General features: G+C 38.3%; 3 protein-coding genes across 3 annotated transcripts; 2 read left to right on the top strand and 1 right to left on the bottom strand.

The window, feature by feature from the left end:
• Positions 1-372: 372 nt before the first annotated feature.
• Positions 373-4,904, top strand: LOC116622567 (beta-defensin 43-like). Its single transcript, XM_032389027.1, has 3 exons — positions 373-430; positions 3,831-3,978; positions 4,841-4,904. The coding sequence occupies exons 1-3, from the start codon at positions 373-375 to the stop codon at positions 4,902-4,904; spliced, it is 270 nt and encodes an 89-aa protein (XP_032244918.1).
• A 5,755-nt stretch (positions 4,905-10,659) lies between these two features.
• DEFB134 (defensin beta 134) lies at positions 10,660-12,932 on the top strand. The gene is made up of 2 exons (XM_032389075.1): positions 10,660-10,717; positions 12,790-12,932. Exons 1-2 carry the CDS (start codon positions 10,660-10,662, stop codon positions 12,930-12,932), a joined length of 201 nt encoding a protein of 66 aa, XP_032244966.1.
• An 8,523-nt stretch (positions 12,933-21,455) lies between these two features.
• Positions 21,456-23,291, bottom strand: DEFB135 (defensin beta 135). The gene is made up of 2 exons (XM_032389015.1): positions 23,234-23,291; positions 21,456-21,625 (listed from the first exon to the last, which is right to left on the bottom strand). Exons 1-2 carry the CDS (start codon positions 23,289-23,291, stop codon positions 21,456-21,458), a joined length of 228 nt encoding a protein of 75 aa, XP_032244906.1.
• Positions 23,292-25,794: the final 2,503 nt, after the last annotated feature.

Below are 25,794 nucleotides of genomic sequence, written 5' to 3'. Positions count from 1 at the left end.
CTCCTGTTATTGAGGAAATAAATTGAATACTTTAACTCTGGAAATGCCTTAACCCTTACAGTTCTGCCAGGAGCCATAAGATAATGGTTTGTCACACTTTCTCTTCTTCCTTCACTATGGCTGCCCCTCCTCTGTAAGTGTTGTGCATCCTACTGTCTTTGCCTACCACCTGTCAACATGGACAAATGTACTTTGAATGGCTGATAGTCATGTCCATTGCATGCTGTCTCCTGATATGAAGGCTCATTGGAACACAGAAATGTTCTTGCTACTAAAAGGTTCAATAATCATACAGCAACTCATCTCTTGAGTACTGAATATACAGAGAAGTTCTCTTCATCACAGCTACTGATTCTCTCCAGTTATTCAACCATGAGGGTCTTGCATTCCATCCTTGGAGTCCTTGCTTTGCTGTCCATAGTTCCTCAAGGTAAGACAGAAATCTTTCATTCCAGAGATATGAAAATATAAATGAGAGAGAATAAAAGGTCTTCCAAGAACTTGAAAATAAATTAGTCAGGTGCAGATCATACCACACAATGAAGAATGTCAGAGGAGTGCTTTGGCCCTAACAGGAATGGAGAGTTGATGCTAAGGACAAATTCATAAGGTGGTCCCCTTCAGTGATTTCACTTATTTTGAACTCTAACTTAAGGACTATTGTTTGATCCAAAGATGGTGAGAGGATGTTCACAGAACACAGGAAACTTGGGAAATTGAAACAATGGAAGTGAGTGATGATTAGAATGGCCAAGGGTGAAGAGGAGGCTGCCCCATCATTATCTGTGGTTCACAGAACTCTGATCACCAATCTTGGTAAGGGCCTCAGTAGAAATGACTTTGTGTATGATGGGAATTAAGATTCCATCTTAACACTATCCAGATGACCAGTTATACAGGCATATTATTGAATAATCAATCTAACCTTCCCAAGTTAATTTTTAAATCCACCAATAATATATAAGAAAAATATATTAATCATTGGATTTATAAATGGGGTTTATATTATTATCTATGGACTTACCTATCTCTTCTGATGCACCCACCACCTTAGAGCACATTTTAATAGCTGGCAATTCAAGATTCCCCTCATTGTTCTCGTTTTTTTATGTATTTTTAATGAGATAAAATTCACTCTCTTAAAGTATACCATTTCAGTGGTTTCCTATATATTCATAAAGTTGTGCAACCATCACCACTATCTAATTCCAGAACATTTCATCACCCCATAAAGAAACTTCATGTTCAGTAACAGTCATTCCCCATCCTCCCCTCCCTTCAGACCCTGGCAGCCACTAATCTACTTCCTGTCTCTATCAATTTACCTATTCTGGATATTTAATATAATCATACAATACGTGGCCCTTAGAGTCTGTTTTCTTTCACTTGGCATGTTTTTCAAAATTCATCCATGTAGCATGCTTCAGTGCTCAATTTCTTTCAATTGATGAATGGTTTTCTATTGAATGGATTCATTACCTTTTACTCATCCATTCATCAGTTAATGGACATTTGGATTGTTTCTACTTTGGAGCTATTATGAATGATGTGCTGTTAACACTTATAGCCAAGTTTTTTTGTGGACATATTTTCAATTCTTTTGAGTATATAACTTGGAATAGAATTGCTGTGTTATACAATAACTATGTTTAGGGGCACCTGCGTGGCTCAGTCGATTAAGCATCTGACTCTTGATTTTGGCTCAGGTTATGATCTCGGGGTCCTAGGATCGAGCCCTGAGTCGGGCTCCCCACTCAGTGTGCAGTCTGCTTGTCTCCCTCTCCCTTTGCCCCTCCCCCTGCTCGCTCTTAAATAAATAAATCTTTTTTAAAAACAACTATGTTTAACTTTCTGAGTAATTGTCAAACAATTTTCCACAGCTGCATGCTTCATCTTATAATCCCACCAGCTGTGCATGAAGGTCCAATTTCTCCACATCTTCACCAACATTTGCTATTGTCCGTCTTTGTTATTATCATTATCCTAGTTGCTATAGCAATATCTCATTGTAGTTTTAATTTGCATTTAATTTGCTACTTAATGATATTGATCATCTTTTCATGTTTTATGGGCCATTTTTATATCTTCTTTGTAGAAATGTCTATTCAAATCCTTTACTCCTTTTTTAATTAGGTTGTCTTTTATTATTGAGTTGCCAGTTCTTTGTATATTCTGGACCCTAAACCTTTATCAGACATAGGTTTGCAAATATCCTCTCCCATTCTGTGAGGGTTTTTTTTTTTTTATATTTTACTGTAAATGCTTGCTGTACCAGTGAGTATGTTTTCAGGTTCAAGCAACAAACAACTCAGATTCAACTGGCTTAAACAATAAAGAAAATATATTATTGCACATAAGAAGTCCAAAGGTCAGACAATTCTGAAATTGGCTAATGCAGCAGATCATCCACACTATCAAGTATTGGAAAAGAGTCAGATTTATCCTTGACTAGATTTTCCTATGGTCGCAAGATACCTATCACTGTTTTGAACATCATATCCAGATCCACCACATTACACCAGAGTAAAAGGAGTACATTTCTTCGTTATTGACAAGGAATGCTTTCTCCGAAGTTCCCCAGAAATGAATTGCATACCCACCTTCAAACTAATCACTGGCAAAGAAATAGAGAACACTATCATTGGCTTAAACTAATACAGATTTATGCCTAGGATATCTAGAAGAATGGTAGACAACCAAACATTAGAATTCTGGCTGCAAGAACATATATTAGGATTCTGTCACCTAAGAACATATATCTATACACTATTGTTTAGTTTTGTCACCTTGCTTTAAAATTTATATAAATGAAATGATACTGTAACTGGCTTACTTTACTCCATACGACATGCATGAAATTCAACTATGTTGCTGTGTACAACTGAAGTTCATTAGTTTTTATTCCTATATAGTGTTCCATCATAGTAATATGCCACAGTATACTTATTCATTTTACTGTTGGTGAACATTTAGATTGTTTCTAGGATTTGGCTGCTATAAATACTATTACTGCTATGAATTTTTGCTCAATGATTCTTGTTGTATATGTGAACACATACTTATCGGGTATATACTTAGGAATTAAACTTTTTTCATAGAACATGTGTATCTTCAACTTTAGGAAATAATGCCAAAGAGTTTCCCAAGTTTTCCTATGTGACACCGAGAGAGAGAAAGAGAGAGAGAGAAACCAAAGTGAGAAATTATGACTTATGGGAGTTTGTGCAATCTTAGAAATTTCCTCAGTGAAGGAGACATGGCTTTGAGCCCAAATGTACTGAACAGTTAGAACCAAGACTCAGCTTCCTCTGTTCCCTTATTCTCAGTTGATGATTTCTTTTTATCTCACCAAGAAAGTAAAAGTACCAAGAGATAGATAACTTCCTCATTTTCCCACCACCATATGCCTTCACCTAATTTTATCTTACTCTGCCTTCTCTCCATTCTGATTTAAGGTTAACCCCTCCACTTTCAACTAGATTTTTATCCCCACTCACTTTTTAAAGACTTCACTCGTGAAGTCAAACATTGTTTCTTGCATCATGAATCCCCACCCCTAAACAAATTATTCATTTTACACAGAAATATGCCATAACAGTTCTTATCGAAAACTCTCCTCTTCAGCTCACTGCCCCATTTACCTCCCCTATGGAAAAGATCTTCATTAATCTTTATTCAGTATCTCTGCTTTTCTCTTCTGTATTTTTTTCTGTTACTTTTTTCTGAGAAAGTTCTCTACTGATGTTTTAATTTATTATAGAAGACTTTAGACATTAAAAGATAAAAATAAAAAATATAACCTAATATAATTTTTTTTTCTCTTTTCAAAGCCCGGACCTCATTTTTTAAAGACACATGCTCTTTAGAAACCTATAACTGCAGAATGAAGTGCAATGCTGATGAACGTGCAATCAGATACTGCTCTGACTGGACCATCTGCTGCAAAGGGAGGAAAACTAAACTTAAGAAAAAAAAGAAGTGGCAGGGACACCTGGGTGGCTCAGTCAGTTAAGCAGCTGCCTTTGGCTCAGGTCATGACCCCGGGGGTCCTTCATGATTTCAGGGTCCTGGGATCAAGTCCCACATTGGGCTCCTTGCTCAACGGGGAGACTGCTTCTCCCTCTGCCTGCTGATTCCCCTGCTTGTGCTCACTCACTCTCTGTCTCACTCTCCGACAAATAAATAATAAAATCTTAAAAAAAAGAAGTGGTGAAATGTCCAACTCCATCTTCTTCAGATTCCAGGAAAAGAAACTGAAAGTGTTTAAAACTCTCTTTTCTATATAAGGATAATTAATATGAAGGATAAATGAAATTCGTGATAATTATATGTTTAAATGGTAAGGTTAAAGTAAATATGAATTTTATGAAGGCTTACACTCTTTTCATGTGTGTGCTTTTACATTAACTTCCTTCATTTATATCCACTACCATGTTGTTGTTTCATCTATAATACTATATCTCAGCCCCATAATGTACCGTCTGATCTTTGGCAAGTTCTAGAGTCTCTCTCTACATCAGTTTCCTTATCTACAAAATGAGATAACAATAGTACTTACATCATAGTGTTAGGAGAATTATATTAGTAGATGTGAAGTTCTTAAGCAGTGCCTGACCCCAGTGTAAGCTCCGTGTTAACTGTAATTTCATGGGACCAGAGAATGTGATCTGTTCTATAGCTTTTTGGAATTTATTGAATCATTCTTTGTGATCTAAGATAAAATTGATATCTGTTAAAATTTCATGTGGTCTTGAAAATAAGGTATATTTTCTACTTGTGAGATATACAATCTTATATAACCAATATATTTATTCAACACTATTATATTTCAATAATCTAGGACTGGAACACTGGTAGTGAGGACTAAGAAGAAAGAAGAGATTCGGGATGGATTTCAGAAGTAGGATTGACAGAATTTATTTTTTTTTTACACATTGAAGTAAAACTTTTATTTTTTTAATTAACATATATTATTTGTTTCAGGGGTACAGGTCAGTGATTCATCAGTCTTCCACAATTCACAGAGCTCACCATAGTACCTACCCTCCCCAGTGTCCATCACCCAGTCACCCCATCCCTCCCATCCCCCATCCAGCAACCCTCAGTTTGTTTCCTGAGATGAAGAGTCTCTTATGGTTTGTCTCCCTCTCTGGTTTTGTCTTGTTTCATTTTTCCCTCCCTTCCCCTATGATCCCCTGTCTTGTTTCTCAAATTTTTCATATCAGTGAGATCATACGATAATTGTCTTTCTCTGATTGACTTATTTCGCTCAGCATAATACCCTCTAGTTCCATCCACATCATTGCAAATGGCAAGATTTTGGTTTTTTGATGGCTGCATAATATTCCTGTGTGTGTGTGTGTGTGTGTGTGTGTGTGTGTGTGTGTGTGTATCACATCTTCTTTATCCATTCATCTGTTGATGGACATCTGGGCTCTTTCCATAGTTTGGCTATTGTGGACATTGCGGCTATAAACACTGGGGTGCACGTGCCCCTTCAGATCACTACATTTGTATCTTTGGTGTATATACCCAGTAGTGCAATTGGTGGGTCGTAGGGTAGCTCTATTTTCAACCTCTTGCAATTGCTGGGTCGTAGGGTAGCTCTATTTTCAACTTTTTGAGGATTCTCCATACTGTTTTTCAGAGTGGCTGCACCAGCTTGCATTCCCACCAACAGGGTAGGATATGATATTTGTCTATCTCCTCATCCTCACCAACATCTGCTGTTTCCTGATTTGTTAATTTTAGCCATTCTGACTGGTGTGAGGTGGTATCTCATTGAGGTTTTGATTTGTATTTCCCTGATGCCAAGTGATGTTGAACACTTTTTCATGTGTCTGTTGGCCATTTGGATGTCTTCTTTGCAGAAATGTCTGTCCATGTCTTCTGCCCATTTCTTGATTGAATTAGTTGTTCCTTGGGTGTTGAGCTTTATAAGTTCTTTATAGATTTTGGATACAAGCCCTTTATCTGATATGTCATTTGCAAATATCTTTTCCCATTCTGTCGGTTGTCTTTTGGTTTTGTTGATTGTTTCCTTTGCTGTGCAAAAGCTTTTATCTTGATGAAGTCTCAATAGTTCATTTTTGCCCTTGCTTCCCTTGCCTTTGGCGATGTTTCTAGGAAGAAGTTGCTGCGGCTGAAGTCAAAGAGGTTGCTGCCTGTGTTCTCCCCTAGGATTTTGATGGATTCCTGTCTCACATTTAGGTCTTTCATTCATTTGAGTCTATTTTTGTGTGTGGTGTAAGGAAATGGTCCAGTTCCATTCTTCTGCATGTGGCTGTCCAATTTTCCCAACACCATTTGTTGAAGAGACTGTCTTTTTTCCATTGGACGTTCTTTCCTGCTTTGGATTGACAGAATTTAGTGGCCATAGGACATAATGAGAAGAAGGTATGAAAGATGATACTGTGATTTCAAAGCTGGCAAAGAGATGGTTAGCAATACAGCTCACTAAGCTGAAGAGGCCAGAAGAGAAAGTAGGTTAGGAGAAGGGAGAGAGTCAATAAGGAGATGTTTCAGCATAATGGAGTCATGCAAAGGATATGGTTATCAGTCCACTGGGCACATTTGCAAAAGTGTAACTTTATTTTTTTTAATAAATGAACCTAATTCCTATTACGAACCTCATTCCTCCTGGTCACAGAAACTTAAACTCGGTGTATTCAGAGTTGCTTCTTTTCTCTAAATTCTTTGTAAGTTCAAGAGGACTTAAACAGTGGTAAGGCATCTGAGAGAGCATTGATTATGTTAACATTACCAACATAATCATCATTCCTGCTTGGTCTTCAGTCCCTAGCCAATGTATAACTGCTAAGTTGCTTCTTGTTTTTCATAAAATTCTTAAAACTCTTTGGGTGAGGCTCATTCTTTAGTGTATGGGATGATTCTGCCACTCCAACATCATTCTAGTTTACCAGACGTTCCAGTGGGAATAGCTATTGTTCCACCACATCCATGGTGATGTCAGTCATACAAGGGTTCTACTATTACCCTCTTCCCACACTGGGAGAACCTATGTGAGGGAAGGGGGACCAATGCTTTGAGACTACCTCAGACCTATCTACCATTGAAAACCAGTCAATCAGTGCGCTACGCTATGGTCTTGCCGCCTCACTGAGCTCCATTCACATAAAGAAACACCAGTGGACCTTGCCATCAGACTACCCAAAGCTTCTATCCTCCATTACCTCCTCCCATTTCCCTTGCCTCCCACTATATGAAACCCAAGACTGGAGAGAAAAACAGGGACACCCCTCCCCTCACTCTGTGTACTGTTCATCTTCCTTCACTCCTATTCTATCGCTCTTCCTCTACCTTATTCAAGACTTGGTTTAGGGAATGAATAAGCTCTTAATTCATCTGCACTCTCCAAAATCTATCATAAAATCAGAATCCAAGAGTTCCTTCCAGTGCCTGAAAGCACATAGTCTTTTTTTTTTTAATTCAATTTAGTTAACATATAGTGTACTATTAGTTTCAGGGGTAGGATTTAGTGATTTATCAGTTGCATATAACACCCAGTGCTCATTCCATGAAGTGCCCTCCTTAATGCTCATCACCCAGTTACCCCATACACCCTCTCCCCTCCCCCACAAGCAACCCTCAGTTTGTTTCCACCCCATTTGGGGCCATCCCCTGCTTGCTCTGTTTTCACAGGTCTGTGCCACCTCTGTATCTTTCTCATGCCTCCAGAATGCACTGAACAGCTGTGCAGATTGCTCACTGCACAACCCTAGGGGGCACCATTCACAGAGGCAATGAGGTGCATTGCACAACAGTACATAATGGCTTGGGGGGCCCCCTTCCATACTTCATACACTTTCTTTGTCATGTCAGAGTACCTCAAAGACTTCCCTGAGTTGGCAGTTCTGAGTTCCTTTCCCCATTTGTGAGAGAGTCTTGCACAGAGATATATTTCTCTATTATAAAAAAACAAAAGTTCATTATGACAAGTGGAAATTAATGCATGTCTCAGTATTGGGGAGAAGTTTGAGGAATGGTGAGGAGAGGGGAACCATGGAGCATATAGGCCTTACATGAAGGGTAACTTCTATTCAGTTCTAGCAGATTCTTGCCATGCAAGGGATGCCAAAAGAATGTTGCTGTATCTTCTGATTTATTTGATAGAAGTAGAAATCTGGATTTTTAGGGGCATCTGGCTGGCTCAGTCAGTAGAGCCTAGGACTCTTTTTTTTATTTTTTACCTTCCTTAAGTTCTTTTAATTTAAAATCAATTAATTAACATAGAGTGTATTATTAGTTTCAGAGATAGAGTTTAGTGATTCATCAGTTGCATTTAACATCCAGTGCTCTTTATATCATGCGCCCTCCTTAATGCCCGTCACCCAGCTACCCTATCCCCCCACCCCCTCCAGCAACCCTCAGTTTGTTCCCTATAATTAAGAGTCTTATGATTTGCCTCCCTCTCTGTTTTTATCTTACTTTATTTTTCCTTCTCTTCCCCTATGTTCATCTGTTTTGTTTCTTAAACTCCACATATGAGTGAAATCATATGATATTTGTCTATCTCTGACTGACCTATTTTGCTTAGCATAATACCCTCTAGTTCCATCCACATTGTTGCAAATAGTAAGATTTCATTCTTTTTGATGGCTGAATAATATTCCATTGTAAATACACGCACACACGCACACACATACACACACACCAGATTTTCTTTATCCATTCATCTGTCCATGGACATCTGGGCTCTTTCCATACTTTGGTTATTTTGAACATAGTCTTTTGACATGCAGAAGTCTGCTCTTTCTCTCTTTTCAAGGGGAAAAGGTACACATTGTTTGGAATATAATATTGGTGAATTAAGTGTTTTAGACTTTTGAAAACAGGGGGAAAACAGATGAAATATGTTTTTTTTAATATTCTTAAAATCAAAATCTAACAAATTAGTAAGAAATTTCCCAAGCAAAATTCAGGTGTAGGGTAGGCAACTTCTAAGATGGCTTTCAATGATTCCTGCCTCCTGGTATCCATGCTTTTATGTAATCCTTTCCTATTGAGCCACTCACTTCTAATAGATAGTATAGAGTTGACTCTTGAACAACATGGTTTGAACTACATGGCTCCACTTACACACAGATTTTTTTCAGTAAATATATAGGAGGGGTGCCTGAGTGGCACAGTCTGTTAAGCATCCGACTCTTGGTTTCAACTCAGGTCATGATCTCAGGGTAGTGAGATAGAGCCCTCATGGGGTTCTGCACTCAGCTGGGAGTCTGCTTGAGATTCTCTCCCTCTCCCCCTGCCCCTCCACCACCTCCCCTATGCTCTCTCTCTCTTCAAATAAATAAATCTTAAAAAAAAAAAAAGATGTGGTATATATACAATGCAATATTATTCAGCCATAAAAAAAAGAAGGAAACCCTGCTATTTGTAACAACATGGAAAAACCTAGAGGATATTATGCTAAGTGAAAAAAGCCATATATAGACAAATACTGCATGATCTCACTAACATGTGAAATCTCAAAAAAGTCAAACTCATAGAACTAGAAGGTAAAGTGGTAATTGCCAGAATTTGGAAAGTGGGGGAAATGGAGACATGTTAGCCAAAGGAAACAAATTTTCAGTTATAAGATGAATAAGTTCTGAGGATCTAATGTACAGTATGGTGACTCCAGTTAATAAAATAATGTATACTTGAAATTTGCTTAGAAAGTAAATCTTACATATACTCACCACCAAAAAAAAAAATTGTAACTATTTGAGGTGATGGATGTGTTAATTAGTTTGATTGTGATAATCATTTCACAATGTATATGTACTTCAAATCATCACATTTGATTGTTTAAACATAAACAATTTTTATTTGTTAATTATACTTCAATAAACCTGGGGAAGAAAAGTTATAAAGAATGGTTGGGGTAACAGATATGTTCACTATCTTGAATGTGATGATGGTTTCAAAAAAGTATATGTGTCAAAATTTATCAAATTGTACACTTTAATATTTAAATTTTTATGGCATTTATATCTCAATAAAGTTTTTTTAAATAGTGATAGCTATTAAAAAAGACCTTGACAGAATATTATGCAACTTTGAAAAATATCACTTATGAAGAATTTTAATGAGACAAAAAATACTTATGGTATATATCACGTTAGAAAAGCAGGATATCTGATTACAAGTATATGATTCAGAACTATTCATAACAAAATATTAAATAATAAACTAGGCGTACATAAAACTTTCTTAAGAAACACATGGGTTGTTTCTGAGAGATGGGACTCAAGTGTTAACTTTTCCTTCTTTGTAATTTTTAATATTTTATAAATTGTCCAAAATTAACATTTAATTTTTGTAGTAACAAAAAATTATGTTTATTTACTTAAAAAAAGAAAAAGTATAGTTCTCAGGTCTCCATTAGTACCTTTGGCAAATCCAGGTCGGGGAGCAGTGCCTTTGTCAATAGGAAAAGCTGTCAAAGCGGGAAAGGGCCGTCAGTTTTTTCCGCACATAAGCATTACCAGCTTCTCTGCCTCAGGGAAGATCAGTGTAGCATATCTACCTGGAGCAGGGCATACCCCAGACCTGAGATGTTTGTATGGGAGGGCGTGCTCAACCTTCCCTTTCTGCACTCTGACAGCCAGAGTCAGACCCTGCCACCAGCCTCCTCAACGGAGGCTCTCAGCCATGAAGCCTCTCCTCATTGTGCTTGTCTTGCTCTTCTTTTGGGACCCAGTGGTGGCAGGTAAAATGGGAATTTTCGGGGGGGGGGTCAGGTCATTTGTCTAGAAGAGCAATTCCACTAAGCAAACCTATGAATGTCTTCCCACCATGGACCCTTCTATTTTCAAAGCGGAAACAGCATCAACCGGTCTGACATTAGCAAGACCTGAGCTTGAATCTTGGCTCTCCAACTTTTGTTAGCCATGCAGCTTTAAGCAAAAGTCTAATCTTCTCTGAATCTTAGTTTCTTCATACAAAAGTGGCAATAATACTAATCTCAGCGTCTTGCAAGGACTAAGTGTGATAATGTATAGAATAGGCCTGTACATCACATGTAGGGTACCAGGCTCATGAGAGCTATCATTATATCATCATTAATAATACCCCATCCTGGGGGCGCCTGGGTGGCTCAGTCGTTAAGCGTCTGCCTTCGGCTCAGGTCATGGTCCCAGGGTCCTGGGATCGAGTCCCACATCGGGCTCCCTGCTCAGCGGGAAGCCTGCTTCTCCCTCTCCCACTCCCCCTGCTTGTGTTCCTGCTCTCGCTATCTCTCTCTCTGTCAAATAAATAAATAAATAAATAATCTTTAAAAAAAATAATAATAATAATACCCCATCCTGTTTTGCCACTATTGTTTTGTCCCTAAGTGAGGAACATGTCTAGGCATAATAGTCAAAACCAACAAATAATGGTAACACAATTTGTTAAGCTTTCTAATTTGCTTAAATTGCTTATAGTAAATTTACTATTTGTAGATGCCTTAGATACATGGAGAAACAGATTTGGAATGGCTTGTTCCAAGAGAATTAATAAGCTTTATGTGCTAAAAGAAATGTCTGATCAGATGAGATAGCAGGTAGAGAGACATGAGAGAGAGCACTGACTGGTGTCATAGTTTAGCTTGACCATATTCATTACTGACTTTAAAAATCCCTTCTTGAATATTCTCTTCACTCAGGGCTACTGAGTCAGTTCAAATCCAGATGTTATAGGATCCCATTTAATTTCTCATCCTCCCTCAAGTAACCTCTAGGCAGATGAACCAGATTTTTGGGTCATGTAACTCAATAGGCTGGATTTAAGAATCCATACAATCCGGGCCTCTTGAAGCTGCTGATGGGACCAATTCCATTATGGTTTATAGCAATGCATTCATGGCCTCTAGACAGCCAACTAGATAGTCTACAATATTGCCTTTAGTGCCTTATGCATTCCCAAAGCTCATCATTTCCGTAGGAATTTCTTATCTTGTTATGCAGACCACTACACTTCATCTTCTCAGGCTTTCATCTTTTTTTTTTTTTTTTTGCATGTTAGGAACACCTCTTATTTTTTTTTTTATTGCCATGTATTTTTGTTATTATTAACATATAATGTGTTATTTGTTTCAAGGGTACAGGTCTGTGATTCATCAGTCTTACACAATACACAGCGCTCACCACAACACATACCCTCCCCAATGTCCATCACCCAGCCACCCCATCCCTCCTACCCCCCTCCACTCCAGCAACCCTCAGTTTGTTTCCTGAGATTAATAGTCTCTTGTGGTTTGTCTCCCTCTCTGGTTTCGTCTTGTTTCATTTTTTCCTCTCTTCCCCTATGATCCTCTGCCTTGTTTCTCAAATTCCACATATCAGTGAAATTATATGATAATTGTTTTTCTTTGATTGACTTATTTTGCTTAGCATAATACCCTCTAGTTCCATCCACGTTTTGATGGCTGCATAATATGCCTGTGTGTGTGTGTGTGTGTGTGTACAACATCTTCTTTAGCCATTCATCTGTTGATGGACATCTGGGCTCTTTCTATAGTTTGGCTATTGTGGACATTGCTGCTATAAACATTGGGGTGCACCTGTCCCTTCGGATCACTACATTTGTATCTTTGAAATATAGCCACATTGGAGTTTAGGGTTTCAATGTATGAATGGAGGGGGAGGGAGAGGAAAGCTGTAGTTAATTTTTTTTTTCAATTATAGAACCAAACATTATCATCAAGTCTCCTTGGAATCTAGTTTGATAAAAATAGAAGTACCAATTCTACAGTCCAGAAAGACCCATAGTGAATTATCTTTCCATTCATTTTCTTTCCAGGCTTGAATCCACTGGCATCAGAAATGCACAGGAAATGCTATGGGAATGGTATCTGCAGACTTGAGTGCTCTACAAGTGAAATGTTAGTTGCCTACTGTATGTTTCAACTGGAATGCTGTGTCAAAGGAAACCCAGACCCCTGACAAGAGAAGCCAGAGAATGCCAATGAACTTGAAAGTCCTCGACATTCTTTCCACCATCTTTCACACAGCAAGGGAATCTAGATTACACTGTGACACTGTCATGTGCCCACAACTGTGGGTTTTTAGCATTTTTTAAATAAGCCATCAGAATCTTAGGATTTTGTATTTGAAAAGCTGAGCTGCTGCCTTCCTAAAGACAGCTAAGCTTCTCATGAAAACTTAGGATATATTTTATTTCTCTTTCCTCATAGAAAGGATGTCTTAATTATTTATAGAGGCTTCAAGTTACAGAAATATCTTTTTACACCTAGGCTTTACCCTTCCATCCCTTCAGCTCTCCATTCACTTTCTCTTTGGACTGTGCATCTTAGAGAAACAGATCTGCCCTAAGCCCTGATGACCTTGTATGCTTCTCACATAGACTGCATAGACAAGGCTTAACTGCAGGTTGGCTGAAGTCTTGACTGAGTCTGACCATGCAGTTCTTCTTGAAACACAGGAAAAAGACCATGTTGTAATGGGCAGTCATGAAGCAGGTTCTCAGCCACCTCCCTGGTTTCAGGAAGTGAAAGCATGGGACTTTCCACCTCAACCTCCTCAGGTTCAGCTACAGGCTATCAGACCACTTGGCTATCATTTACAGTTGACTCCTCAGCAGCAGAGGGGCCCAACATCTCTGCTACCCATCATCTGGCCCCTTTGGTTGGGTTCATCCTGTGGCCCTAGGAGCTAACACCATGCTGATCTTACTTTGCTGTGTATGTAAGTAATACATTTTCTAAGTTCATTTGGACTCACCGTTTTCTTTCCCAGTCAACCTTATGAAGGTGTGGTAGGCAAACCTACAACTTCTCCTGTCAGGAAATGAACTCTGTTATTAAAAATGGTAGCTGCAAACTGTTTTATTCTTTTAATACAAAGTGTGTATATTACACAAGCAACCTCTAGCTTTTCTGGGCTCCTGTAAATATGGAACTGAAAAGAAATTGGCTAACTATGGCTAGTCTCTGTACATGGACACATCCAAAAGAAATTTAATTCTAAGATCAAAAGCCGTCTTTAAAATAATGTATTTACCAAATATCTCAGTAAAGCAACAAAATGTGGAAGGGTATTGTCACAATTTAGAGCAAACTTCCTTCAAAATTCTTTTCAGATACCACTCCCTGACATCCCACTCATCAGTGGCAAAACTGCACTCTCTAAAAATAATACATGGTTTCCATCAATAGATGAATGGATAAAGAAGTGGTGTGTGTGTGTGTGTGTGTGTGTGTATAGTATATATATAATACGTAGTAATATATAGATATATAATGTATATACCACTTCTTTATACATATAAAATATATAATATATATCTATATTATATATGTAATATATATAAAATATATATGTAATATATATATATACACAATGGAATATTAGTCATAAAAAAGAATAAAATCTTGCCATTTGTGACAATATGGGGGGACCTAGAGGGTATAATGCTAAGTGAAATAAGTCAGACAGAAAAAGATAAATACCATATGATTTCACTTATATGTGGAATCTAAAAAACAAAACAAATGAACAAACAAAACAGACTCTTAAATACACGGAACAAACTGGTTGCCAGATGGGAGGTAGGTCGGGGGATGGGTGAAATAGATAAAGGTGATTAAGAGATATAAACTTCCAGTTATAAAACAAATAAGTCACAGAGATGAAATATACAGCATAGAGAATATAGTCAATAATATTGTAATAATGTTGCAAGATGATATCTGGTGACTACACTTATCATGGTGAGCACTGAGTAATGTGCAGAATTGTTGAATCAATATGTTATACACCTGAGACTAATATAACATTGTATGTCAATTATACTTCAATAATAAATAAGAAAAAATAAAATAAAGGAAGAATAAAAGTGACACTTTTATTCTAGAAGTTGGAATAGAGATTCTGAGAAGACTCAAGAGCAAGTAAAAGCTCTGTCTTTAAGGAAATTCATTTTTACTTAGAACTGACTTAAATAAGAAGTGGAACTGACCTCTCTCAATTAGCCAAGGAGCTAATGAAATAGAATTGCCTTTAGAGATTCTGAGATCAGGGCAACAACCACAGAGATCGATTTTAACCTGGTCTTCTCCTTTCGCTCAGCTTATCTGGATTGGGACTGACTCTCTTCACCAGTTGCTTCCTGTGACCATAAGCCAGGAAGATAGAGACATCCTCTTCTCCCTCTTCTCATATGTCATAGGATATTTGAATTTTTGAATGTGTCCTAAAATCAGTTAGAATATAAAAATGATCATGTATGGCTTGCTTAATTGGATCGGAATTCCATAAAGAACAGGATGTTGATTTTCTGATGCTTTCTACTTCAGGACATTTATCATTCAGGATTTGCCTTTCAAATCCTATTAGCTTGCTTAAATATTGGAAATGTCCATTTATTTGTGTATTTGCTTGAATGTGCAATTCATGCTCTTCTGAGTCAACAACTATGAATTATTTGCTTTATTCCAAAGAGTTCATTCTCTTTTTGAGTTTTCTCAAATAGCTCTTTTGAATTATCAAGTAAATTGCAGATTTCTTTGTCTTTGGGTTTAGTTACTGGAGAATTATTGTGACCTTTTGTGATGTCATGTTTCCTTCATTCTTCATGTTCCTTGGAACTTTGTGTTGCTGATCTCACATCTCAAGTACCAGTGTCTTCCTCCAATCATTACTAGCTGCATTCAGATGGGAGACACTTTTTGTTAGTCTTGCTTATATCTGGGACTTTCTCTGACCTTGTATGGATAGACCTGCTCCATACTTCAAGTGCCCTGTTGTGGCAGAATTCTTAAGTTTTTATGTCTTCTCTCAAAATTCAATGCACCAGACTGATGGCTAGAAAACTTGTTTTCCCAAAGGTAGAGCTACGGCCCAAAATTGTGATTTTTCCCTTGCTGTAGACTTTGGCTTCCCTACTGTGTGCACTCCCATCTGCCAGGGCTCATTCTTGACACCACACTTAGAAGCAGACACAAGGAGCCAGCCACAGAGTGGGGAAATATGAGTTTGGCACTCAGGGAATTAGGGAAGCCTGCAGGCCAGGTGGCTACCACTACACATCTATTAGAATGACCAAAATTGAGAACATTGACAACAACAGTGCTGGCAAGGATGTGGAGTAACAGGAACTCTATCATTGCTGGTGGGAATACAAATGGTACAGCCATTTCAGAAGACTGTTTGCGAGCTTCTTAAAAAACTAAACATACTCTGATCATACAATCCAGCTATCACACTCACTGGTATTTATCCAAAGAAATTGATAAAATACAAAAACCTGCACATTCACGTTATTAGCAGCTTTACTGATAATTGCCATAACTCTAAGGGAACCATAACATCCTTCAGCAAGTGAATGGATAAATAAACTATAGTACATCCACAATGGAATATTATTCAGCACTAAAAACAAATGAGCCATCAAGCCGTGAAAAGACATGAAGGAGACTTAAATTCATATTGCTAAGTGAAAGAAGCCAATCTAAAAGGGCTACATACCGTATGATTCCAACTATATGACATTCTGGAAAAAGCAAAACTATGGAGACAATAAAAAGATCAGTGGTTTACAGAGGTTTCAAGGGAGGAAAAGATGAATAGATGGAGCACAGAGGATTTTTAGGGCAGGGAAAATACTCTGTATAATACATAATGATGGACACATGTCAATACATCCAAACCCACAATACGTACAACATCAAGAGTAAAGCTTAGGGGTGCCTGGCTGGCTCAGTCGGAAGAGCATGCAACCTTAATCTCAGGGTCGTGAATTCAAGCCCTATGTTGAGCATAAAACTTACTTTAAAAAAAAAAAAGAGTGGGGGCGCCTGGGTGGCTCAGTCGTTAAGCATCTGCCTTTGGCTCAGGTCATAAACCCAGGGACCTGGGATTGAGCCCCGCATCGGGCTCCCTGCTCCGCGGGAAGCCTGCTTCTCCCTCTCCCACCCTCCCCCCGCTTGTGTTCCCTCTCTTGCTGTGTCTCTCTCTGTCAAATAAATAAATAAAATTTTTTTAAAAAATTTAAATTTAAATTTAAAAAAAGAGTGAAGCTTAATGTAAACTACAAACTTCGGGCAATAATGATGTGTCTATGTAGATTAATCAGTTGTAACAAATGTATCACTCTTGTGCAGGATGTTGATCGCAGAGGAGGCTGGGCAGGGGGATGGGGGGGCAATGAGTAAACAGGAATCTCTGTACCTTCCACTCAATTTTTTGCTGAACCTAAAACTGCTCTTTTAATAATTACAATCTATTAAAATTTTTAAAAAAGAGGGAATGATACTGACATAGCTACTGATATATGCTACAACATGAATAAATCTCAAATGCATTATTTTTTTAAGATTTTATTTATTTATTTGACAGAGAGAGAGAGAGCTAGAGAGGGCAACACAAGCAGGGAGAGTGGGAGAGGGAGAAGCAGGCTCCCCACTGAGCAGGGATCCCGATGCTGGGATCATGACCTGATGACCTGAGCCAAAGGCAGACACTTAACATCTGAGGCACACAGGCGCCCCTTCAAATGCATTATGTTAAATTTTAAAAGCTGAATTTAACTGGTTACATGCTGTTGGAGTCCATCTTAATGCCATTCTGAAAATGGCAAAACTATAGGGTCAGGAAACAGGTCAGTGATTGCCAAGAATTGAGGGCAACAGGAGAGGTTTTCTACAAAAGCATATGAAGGAATATGACACAATTGCTCTATATGTTGGCTGTGGTGTGGTTACACAACTGTATTTGTCAAAGCTTAAAAACGTACACTCTAAAAGAGGATGTGTTTACTCAATGCATATTACTCCTTAAGGAAAATGAGTAAGAGGATATAAAGTTTGTTTTTTTAAAAAAAAAAGGAGTAAACATATCTTTATTTGCAGATGACACAACTTTTATGTAGAAAATCATAAAATGTAACTCAGAAATATTAGAATTGGTGAGTTTAGCAAAGTTACAGGATGAAAAGTTGTCATAAAATCAGTTGTGTTTTTATATACTAGCATAAAAAGAAAAAAGAAAATGAAACTTAGAAGACAATTCCATTTATAATAGCATCAAAACTACAAAGCATTGCAGCAATAAATAAAAGAAGACCTAAATGGAAGATACACTATATTCATGAATTGGAAGACTCAACATTATTAAGGTGTCAGTTCTTTCTAAAATGACCTAGAGATTCAACACAATCCGTCATAATTCCAGGAGACTTTTTTGAAGAAACCGACAGACTCTAAAGTTGATACAGAAATACAAAGGACGGGGCACCTGGGTGACTCAGCTGGTTAAGCAGCCGACTCTTGATCTCAGCTCAGATCTCCATCTCAGGGTCTTGAGTTTGAGCTCGACGTTGGGCTCCACACTGGATGTGGAGCCTACTTTTAAAAAAAGAAATGTAAAGGACCTAGAATTTTAAAATGATATTGAAATAGAAAAACCAAACTGCAGAACTATCACTATATGAATTTAAGGCTTATTATTAAGAAAGGCCGCATGATACTGTTTAAGGATTGACTAATAGAACAGAATACAGAACCCTGAAATTTGATTTTGTACAAAGTTGCCAAGGATATCCAATGGGAAAAGCACAATCTCTTCAACGCGTGCTGCAGGAACAACTTAATATTCATACAGAAAAAAAGAAACCTTTTCTCCCACCATACTCAAAAATCAATTCTAGATGGATAATAGAAATAAACACAAAAGCTAAGTTCACAAGAGAAGAGAGAAGAATATTTTGATAACTTGGGGTAGGCAAAGGTTTCTTAGGACACAAAAAAGCAAAAACTAAAAAGAAAAACATTTGTAAATTTGACTTTTGACAAAATTTAAAACTATGAAACATCAAAACACACCATTCAAAAAATAAGAAGACGAAAACTAAGGATTAAGAAGTCAATAATAAAAGAACAAAAAAAAACCCAGTAAAAATGGGCAAAAGATTTGAACATACATTTGGCAAAAGAAATTCAGAAATTGTCAAGAATCACATTAAAAATTATTTCTTTGGTCATCGGGAGAATGCAGACTACAATGACATTGAGATGCCACTGCACATATGCACTGCAGTGTCTAAAAATTAAAGAAGCTAATACCACCAAATATTGACGAGAATGTGGAGAAGGTGGAACTGTCATACATCATTGGTAGAGGTATAAAATGTACAGCCCCTTTGAAAAAAGCTCTCAAGTTTTCTTATACAATTAAATATACATCCATGCAATAGAATATCTGGCAAATTAAAAATGAAATTTTGGTTCATGCTACAACATGGATGAACCTTGCAAGTCTTATACTAAGTGAAAAAAGTCAGTCCAAAAAAAAAAAACACCTGTATTGTATGATTCCATTTATATGAAATGTTCAGATCAGACAAATCAGAAGTAGACTAGCGGTTGGCCAGTGCTGAGTGAGGACGTAAAGAAATAGAGAGTCTGATGAGTTAAATTGTGTCCCCCAAAATTCATATTTTGAAATCCTAATTCCTAGTACCTCAGAATTTGACCTTTTGAAAATAGTGTTGTAGTTGTTAAGATGAGGTCATTAGGATGGGCCCTAATCCAATATGATTGGTTTCCATAAGCTGAGGAACGCCAGCAAACCATCTAAAGCTAGGTGAAAGGCATGAAATACATTCTCTCTCTCAGCCTTCAGAACGAACCAACCCTGCTGATATCTCAGTTGTAGACGTATAGGCTTCAAAACAATGATAAAATAAATTTCCATCGTTTAAACGAAGCCACCCAGTTTGTGGTACTTTGTTGTAGTAACCCCAGCACACTAACAAAGGATGACTGCCACAGAGTTTCTTTGGGGAGTGATAAAAACATTCTAAAGTTGGCTGAGTGATGGTTGCACTACTCTGTGACTACAGTAAAAACTGTCCTGAATAGGACACTCTCAGGATGGATGTAGCTAATGGCAGGAGTGATGTTAATGACATTGAAATATGACTTGGCTATGTATATAATCACCTTTGTCCTTTTCTAGAAGAGCCAAAGAGTCTAGTTCAGTCTTAGGAGGTTGTCTGCACAGGGTGGGTACGACCCACCACAGCAGCCATCAAAGGTCCATACTGTGACAATGTCCCCTCCCAGAAGTTTGCCCATCAGCAGCAAATCCTTCTTTCCCTGTCATATTGGAAGAACTGCTTCTCTCTCATTGACTTAATTCCTCCTAAAACCTATTCAAGAAAGAAGGGGGCTGAATCATTATTAACTTGAATGATTTATCTTGCTTATGATGATAAAATTTAATAATTTTAAGAATGGAAACATTTTTAGGGCCTGGTCATACCAAACAGTACAAAATTTCTCTAACTGTGCATTACAAACTACAACATTCTCCATATTTAAACTTAAATATATTCAACATTATTTTATTTTATTATTTCCAATGTCAAATAATGAGTGTTTCTTAGGAGGTTCCCAAATAACAAAGTTAGACAATCCAGTAGAAAAACGGATGAAACTCTTGAATAGGTACATCACAAATAAGGATATCTAAGTGGCCAATAAATACATAAAAATGTGCACAGCTTCATTAGTCATCAGTAAAATGCAAGTTAAACCACCACATTCCTTCACTACATACCCTTCAAAGTGGAGGGAAAAAAAGACAGAAAATACTAGTCATGAAAAAGGATGGAAAAAAGCAAGAATTCTCAGACCCTTCCTGTGTGTATAAATTGGTATAACCAACTTGGAAGACAATTTAACAATATCTACTAAAATCGAATATATACATGGCCCATCACTAGCAATTTCACTCCCGAGTATATGCCCACAAAAATGCTTGCATATAAGCCTCAAAAAACATGAATGTTCATCACAGCACTATTTAAAAGAGCCAAAACCTAGAAACTATACACATGACCATCTACACTAGAATATTCAAATATTCTCCAATGTAATATTATACAACATTGAATGAATAAACTATAATTACATCAAACAATATCAATTAATGCCATAAAATCATGTGGATTAGAAGAAGCCAGACACAAAGAGGTACCTACTATATGATTCCACTTATATAAAGTTCAAAAATAGGTGCCAGGGTTTATGCTATTAGAAGCCAGGCTAGGAATTATCCTTTGTGGAATAGTGACCAGTAGTGACCAAGATGTTGTAATATTCTCTTTTCCATCTGGGTGCAGGTTACATGGGTATATTAAATTTGTGAAATTCATTAAGATGTTCACCTATGATTTGTATACTTTTCTGGTTGTATCATACACTTCAAAAAAATTTTTAGGACATGTTTAATAAGGAATAAATTAACGAAAGAAAAATAGTGAAGACAAGGAATTTAACAAGAGATTATTTCCATAGAAGAGACACTAAATTGCTTCTAAATAAAGAGAAACAAAGCAGACACAGAAACACAGACAGGCTAAACCATCATTTTAATGGAATGGTACAACTGAGAAAGATCTGGGTCCCCAGAGGAAATCAGAAGGAGCCCCAGATACTCAGATACTTATTTTCCAACCTGTATAGGTAAATACTTTTTGTCAATGCAGCACAGAAAAGCACTATCACAAAAAATATGATATTCTTCACGTTTTCCACATGATTTCTTGCAAACACCTTTAGTTCGCCAACATGTAGAAAAGATTCTTCTTATATACATATTTGGTCCACTTTTAACTGTCAACAGAAACAAGGGTTAATGCACAGTGTTCTGCAGTGTCATGGTACCGTGGATAAATCAGATTGAATCAGATTATACTTTATAACTTTTTAATGGTAAATTGGATGGAATCAAAACATCCCAGTCAAGTTATGGCTGAGTACCTTCTTTTCAGTGGCTCTTATTTTCCGAAGAACCTATTATAAGTCATCAGTTCCCATGGTCCCCACTTACATGAATCACTAATCAACTATACGCAGGTACCAGGGCCCAGCACATTCAGCTTGGGACTCTGCCATGGAAAGAACCTCAGAGTAGTCCCAGGGGTCTGCAGAGGCCCTACACCAGGAGGTGTCTGGGATAGTACCAAGGCAGTATGAGATCATCAAAGTCTCAGCTTGAAGAAGAAAAGATCACTGACCTGGAATTAGAGAAGCCCATGCTTCTAGCCCTGCATCCCAATAACATTGTGTGTGATTTTTAGCAAAGTACCTTTACTACCTGCCTTGGCTTAATCACCGGGTACTTGAAAGCATGACATGGGATAATGAGTGTGAAATGGTTTGAAATACCTGAAACCCATATCTAAATCCTTTGCTAGTATTTTTTCTAGCCCTAAGACCTGGGTACCTCTGGAAGCTAAGGGGTGGAGGGGATTAGTAGGAAGGCAGTTTAAGCGGGTGAGGGTGGCTCTGAGTCACCCTACTGAGCTATCCATCAGTCTCTCCATTCAGCCGGTTCATGGAACCATCTATTGGGGCTTTGCAGTATGAGAATAATCAATGTGGTATGACCAAAGGCCACTGGCAAGCAAACTTGCCTGCCATGTGCCCGTTAGCCCTGAAGCACCCCTCTGGGGACAGCGGAGTCCAACAGCAACACAGTGCACCACCCAGGACAGTGGCAGTCTCAACACAATCCTCATCTGGGCCTGTCTTTTGAGTACTTCACACTTGACCTTTAAGTGATAACTTTTCAATATGAAGGTCTGGGTAGTTTTCTGCAGACCCCAGCAAACTACAAGCAAAAATTGTTTGAGAACCTCCACCTCAGTGACTTCAGTGGACCCTTCTTGGTATTATCAAGTTGCTAGTTTCTGTCCAGAGGATGTAAATTATGAGCCCTCTCACAGATGTTTCCAAGGATCCCATCATGCTGTAAGTTAAAACTTTGGAGCAACCAGCTCTGTTTGCTAATTCTGCTCAGCATAAAATTTGCTTAGGCTTCTCAATGTGAGAAAAGTAATTCAGGTAACTGACTTAGGAGGGCAAATTCTAAGAGTCCTGAAGGAATGGTCCCCCTCCCACTCCCAAATCCTACCTGTCTTCTAAAGGTCTCATGCTTTTTCTTTTCCCCACGTCTGCCAATACCATTGGTCCAACTTTCCCCGCAAACTTCACAGACTCCCCAGACCAAAATCCAGAACCATCTTCTTCACTGGAGAGAACCACTTCCTGCTATGTGTCCTTTAAGGGCATCTTCTCTCCATTTTCTGGAACAGCCCAAAGTGTCCATCTCTGATCACATCCCTTCCTGTTTCAGCTTCCTTCATCCAAGTCCTGCTTTCTTCTCATCCCCTCTCCCTTCACTGCTTATAATTGCACAGGGAGAATATTTCATTTTACCTGGTGGAACACAGGAGAGCAAGACAAGGACCACAAGGACCAAGAGTAAGCTCTTCATAGCTAAACCAATCAACAAAGAGACAACTGGAAGGTAAGAGAGTCACTCTATTTGTAGCTCTCTAGCCATGGGGACCTGCATGGCTAGTGAACCTTTCAGGAACAAGAACATCTGCTTGCTCCACTGAGCAGTCCAATAAACTAAAGGTCTAACTTTGAACATGACATCTCACCATTAAAATCTTCTTCCTTAGTGCCACTTGCATGCTGGAGACCAAACTCACACTGTGTGAACAGTCCAAGTCTAGCCCTGGTAGGATGCTGTGTGAGTATCTTTGTATCTTCATTGTACATCCACTTAACAAGTGCCTATGGTGTGCAAAGAACTGTAAGGCTGCCTTACGTAGTTAACAAAATGTTTTCAGTAGTTGTTTTTAACCTCTCTCTCTCTCACACACACACACACACGCACACACAAGTAGATGCTATTCTCCTATTTTAAAAGCAAACAACATGAGTTTCAGGTAGAGTAAATGACTTCCCCAGTTGACACAGATTGTATATGGCAACAACGTAATTTTTCCTGACTCCTGCCTACAGAAGAATTAAAGTATGGCCCAGCCCAGTTCTAGTGTAGCCATAATCTATTTAGAGAACATAAGAGCTTCCCAAAGAGCATGGGCAAATCCCTCTAAACCACCAACATGAATCTGGAGAGCACACTGCATGTTACAGCTTCCAGTAAGCACACCCATTGTCCTGGGCAACGTGAGATACACCAAGAATTTACGATAGAATTCCTGCTTTGAGGTACTGACAGTCAACAGTGCTTGAAAGTTCACAACGTGTTTTAAGCTTTACAAAAGCTCTATCTGATATTATACAAAGAGTATAGAACCCAGAATCGGAAATTTGAGTTCTGATCTGGATTCAGATTGATGAGCTTTTAATAAGGCACTTGCTTTACCTCTTCAAATGGCAGTTTTCCCACCTGTGAAGTAGATCGTACACCATCAGTGCTACTTATCCCAAAGGCTTGTTAGGAAGTGAGACGAGGCAATTCTTGTGAAAAGTCCTTTATAAAATGTACATTTCTGGGACTGTTAGATCCATATAACAGAATAAGACATTCGAAACTAGAGATGGTAGAGATAGTGCTCCTCCAACTAGTAAGCAGAAGAGCCAGGACAGGAACCAATTTTTCCATCACTCTGTCTCATGGTTTTTCACCAAATACTCTGTGTGTGTGTGTGTGTGTGTGTGTGTGTACATATCACTTTACTGGACTATTGTTTTCAACTTCAAAAAGTTTGTGATGTGATTAAGATTATAGATCTGTGGAAGACTCCTAAAAGAATTGCTAAGCAAAAAATCAGTAAGTACAGAAAGAGTAGAAGACAGGAGTTTGGAAACCCCACAGGGGAATGATCAAGTGAGCACAAGGGTACTAAGGGACACTCTCCTGAGGATCACTTTCTAACCTGGAGCATTAGCTACAGCTAGATCTGCATTCTCTCACGCCATCTGCTTGTTACCTCCTCTTATCCAACCAATCTGCCCACCATCTAACTTCACTCTTTCCACAGTGCCCTCCAGAATCTCAGTTCCTTCTACTTTACGTTTTCTCCCCCAACATACCCTTCCACCTCTGGGTCCCAGTGAAATACTGGGTTCTCCTCTGAGGACACTACTTCTTAGTAGCCTTTGGCGATGGGAGGCTGTTCATCTGCTGAGGTTCCACATACCATGGGACAGGCAAGCAGCATTTCACAATCTCCTAAGAGTCCCATGTTATTTTCAGAACAATACCAGGCATGCCCCTGACACCTCCTTTCCCTCACCTCACCCACACCAAATCTTACCAATTCTCTTCTGACACACAGTTCACACCCAACCATTTCACTCCATCTCCACTACCGCCATCAATTCAAGACACCACCATGATTAAACTAATTAAACTAAATAAATACCTCCTCACTGGTCTCCCATGTTACTTTTACATATTTATTATTCACCCTTCCTGCAGTAACCAGAATAACCTTTATAAAGGGTCATGAAATTGGGTTATGCATTTGCCCTGCACAAAACCTTTTACTGGCTTCCAATTGGACTAAAATAGAAAGTGCTTACATGGAGGACAAGGTCCACCCTGATCTGGACCCTGGTTGCCTCTCCCAGCCCAACTCCTTTCATTTATCCACTCCCTCACTATCTTCCATGCTAATGGACTGCACTTTTTTCAAATATGCTTACCTAACAGCTTTTCAGGCATGTTATTCATACATCCTAGAAATCTGCATCAGCCTCCCTAATCTTCACCCATCATTTATTCAATTAAAGGGATGGTCTTAGCCTCTTCCACAGAATGAACTTTCTTCTACTTGACTACACGCTCAATAAGAGCACGGACCATGTGTATTACATACACATGAAATTACATCAACCAAATCCAATTTTTTTTCTAGGATGCTGTATTAGTTTCCAAGGACTGCCATAACGAAGTACTATAAACTGTGTGGCTTAAACAGCAGAAATGTATTGCCTCACAGTTCTGGAAGCTAGAT

Source organism: Phoca vitulina, unplaced genomic scaffold, assembly GCF_004348235.1.
Source record: "Phoca vitulina isolate PV1807 unplaced genomic scaffold, GSC_HSeal_1.0 scaffold53, whole genome shotgun sequence".
Classification (NCBI taxonomy): domain Eukaryota; kingdom Metazoa; phylum Chordata; class Mammalia; order Carnivora; family Phocidae; genus Phoca; species Phoca vitulina.
Note: the sequence above shows the minus strand (reverse complement) of the source record. Positions and strands in the feature narration are given on the sequence as shown.

What these genes read in the sequence shown, in the direction of transcription:
- DEFB135 (XM_032389015.1), bottom strand. Translation starts at nt 23,291, where the DNA reads ATGAAGAGCTTACTCTTGGTCCTTGTGGTCCTTGTCTTGCTCTCCTGT. An exon ending in GCTCTCCTGTGTTCCACCAG is followed by an intron (nt 21,626 to 23,233) that starts GTAAAATGAAAT and finishes TTCTGTTGACAG; the next exon opens with TTAAAAGTGGACCAAATATG.
- LOC116622567 (XM_032389027.1), top strand. Translation starts at nt 373, where the DNA reads ATGAGGGTCTTGCATTCCATCCTTGGAGTCCTTGCTTTGCTGTCCATA. An exon ending in GCTGTCCATAGTTCCTCAAG is followed by an intron (nt 431 to 3,830) that starts GTAAGACAGAAA and finishes CTCTTTTCAAAG; the next exon opens with CCCGGACCTCATTTTTTAAA. An exon ending in AAACTTAAGAAAAAAAAGAA is followed by an intron (nt 3,979 to 4,840) that starts GTGGCAGGGACA and finishes TCAATAATCTAG; the next exon opens with GACTGGAACACTGGTAGTGA.
- DEFB134 (XM_032389075.1), top strand. Translation starts at nt 10,660, where the DNA reads ATGAAGCCTCTCCTCATTGTGCTTGTCTTGCTCTTCTTTTGGGACCCA. An exon ending in TTGGGACCCAGTGGTGGCAG is followed by an intron (nt 10,718 to 12,789) that starts GTAAAATGGGAA and finishes TTTTCTTTCCAG; the next exon opens with GCTTGAATCCACTGGCATCA.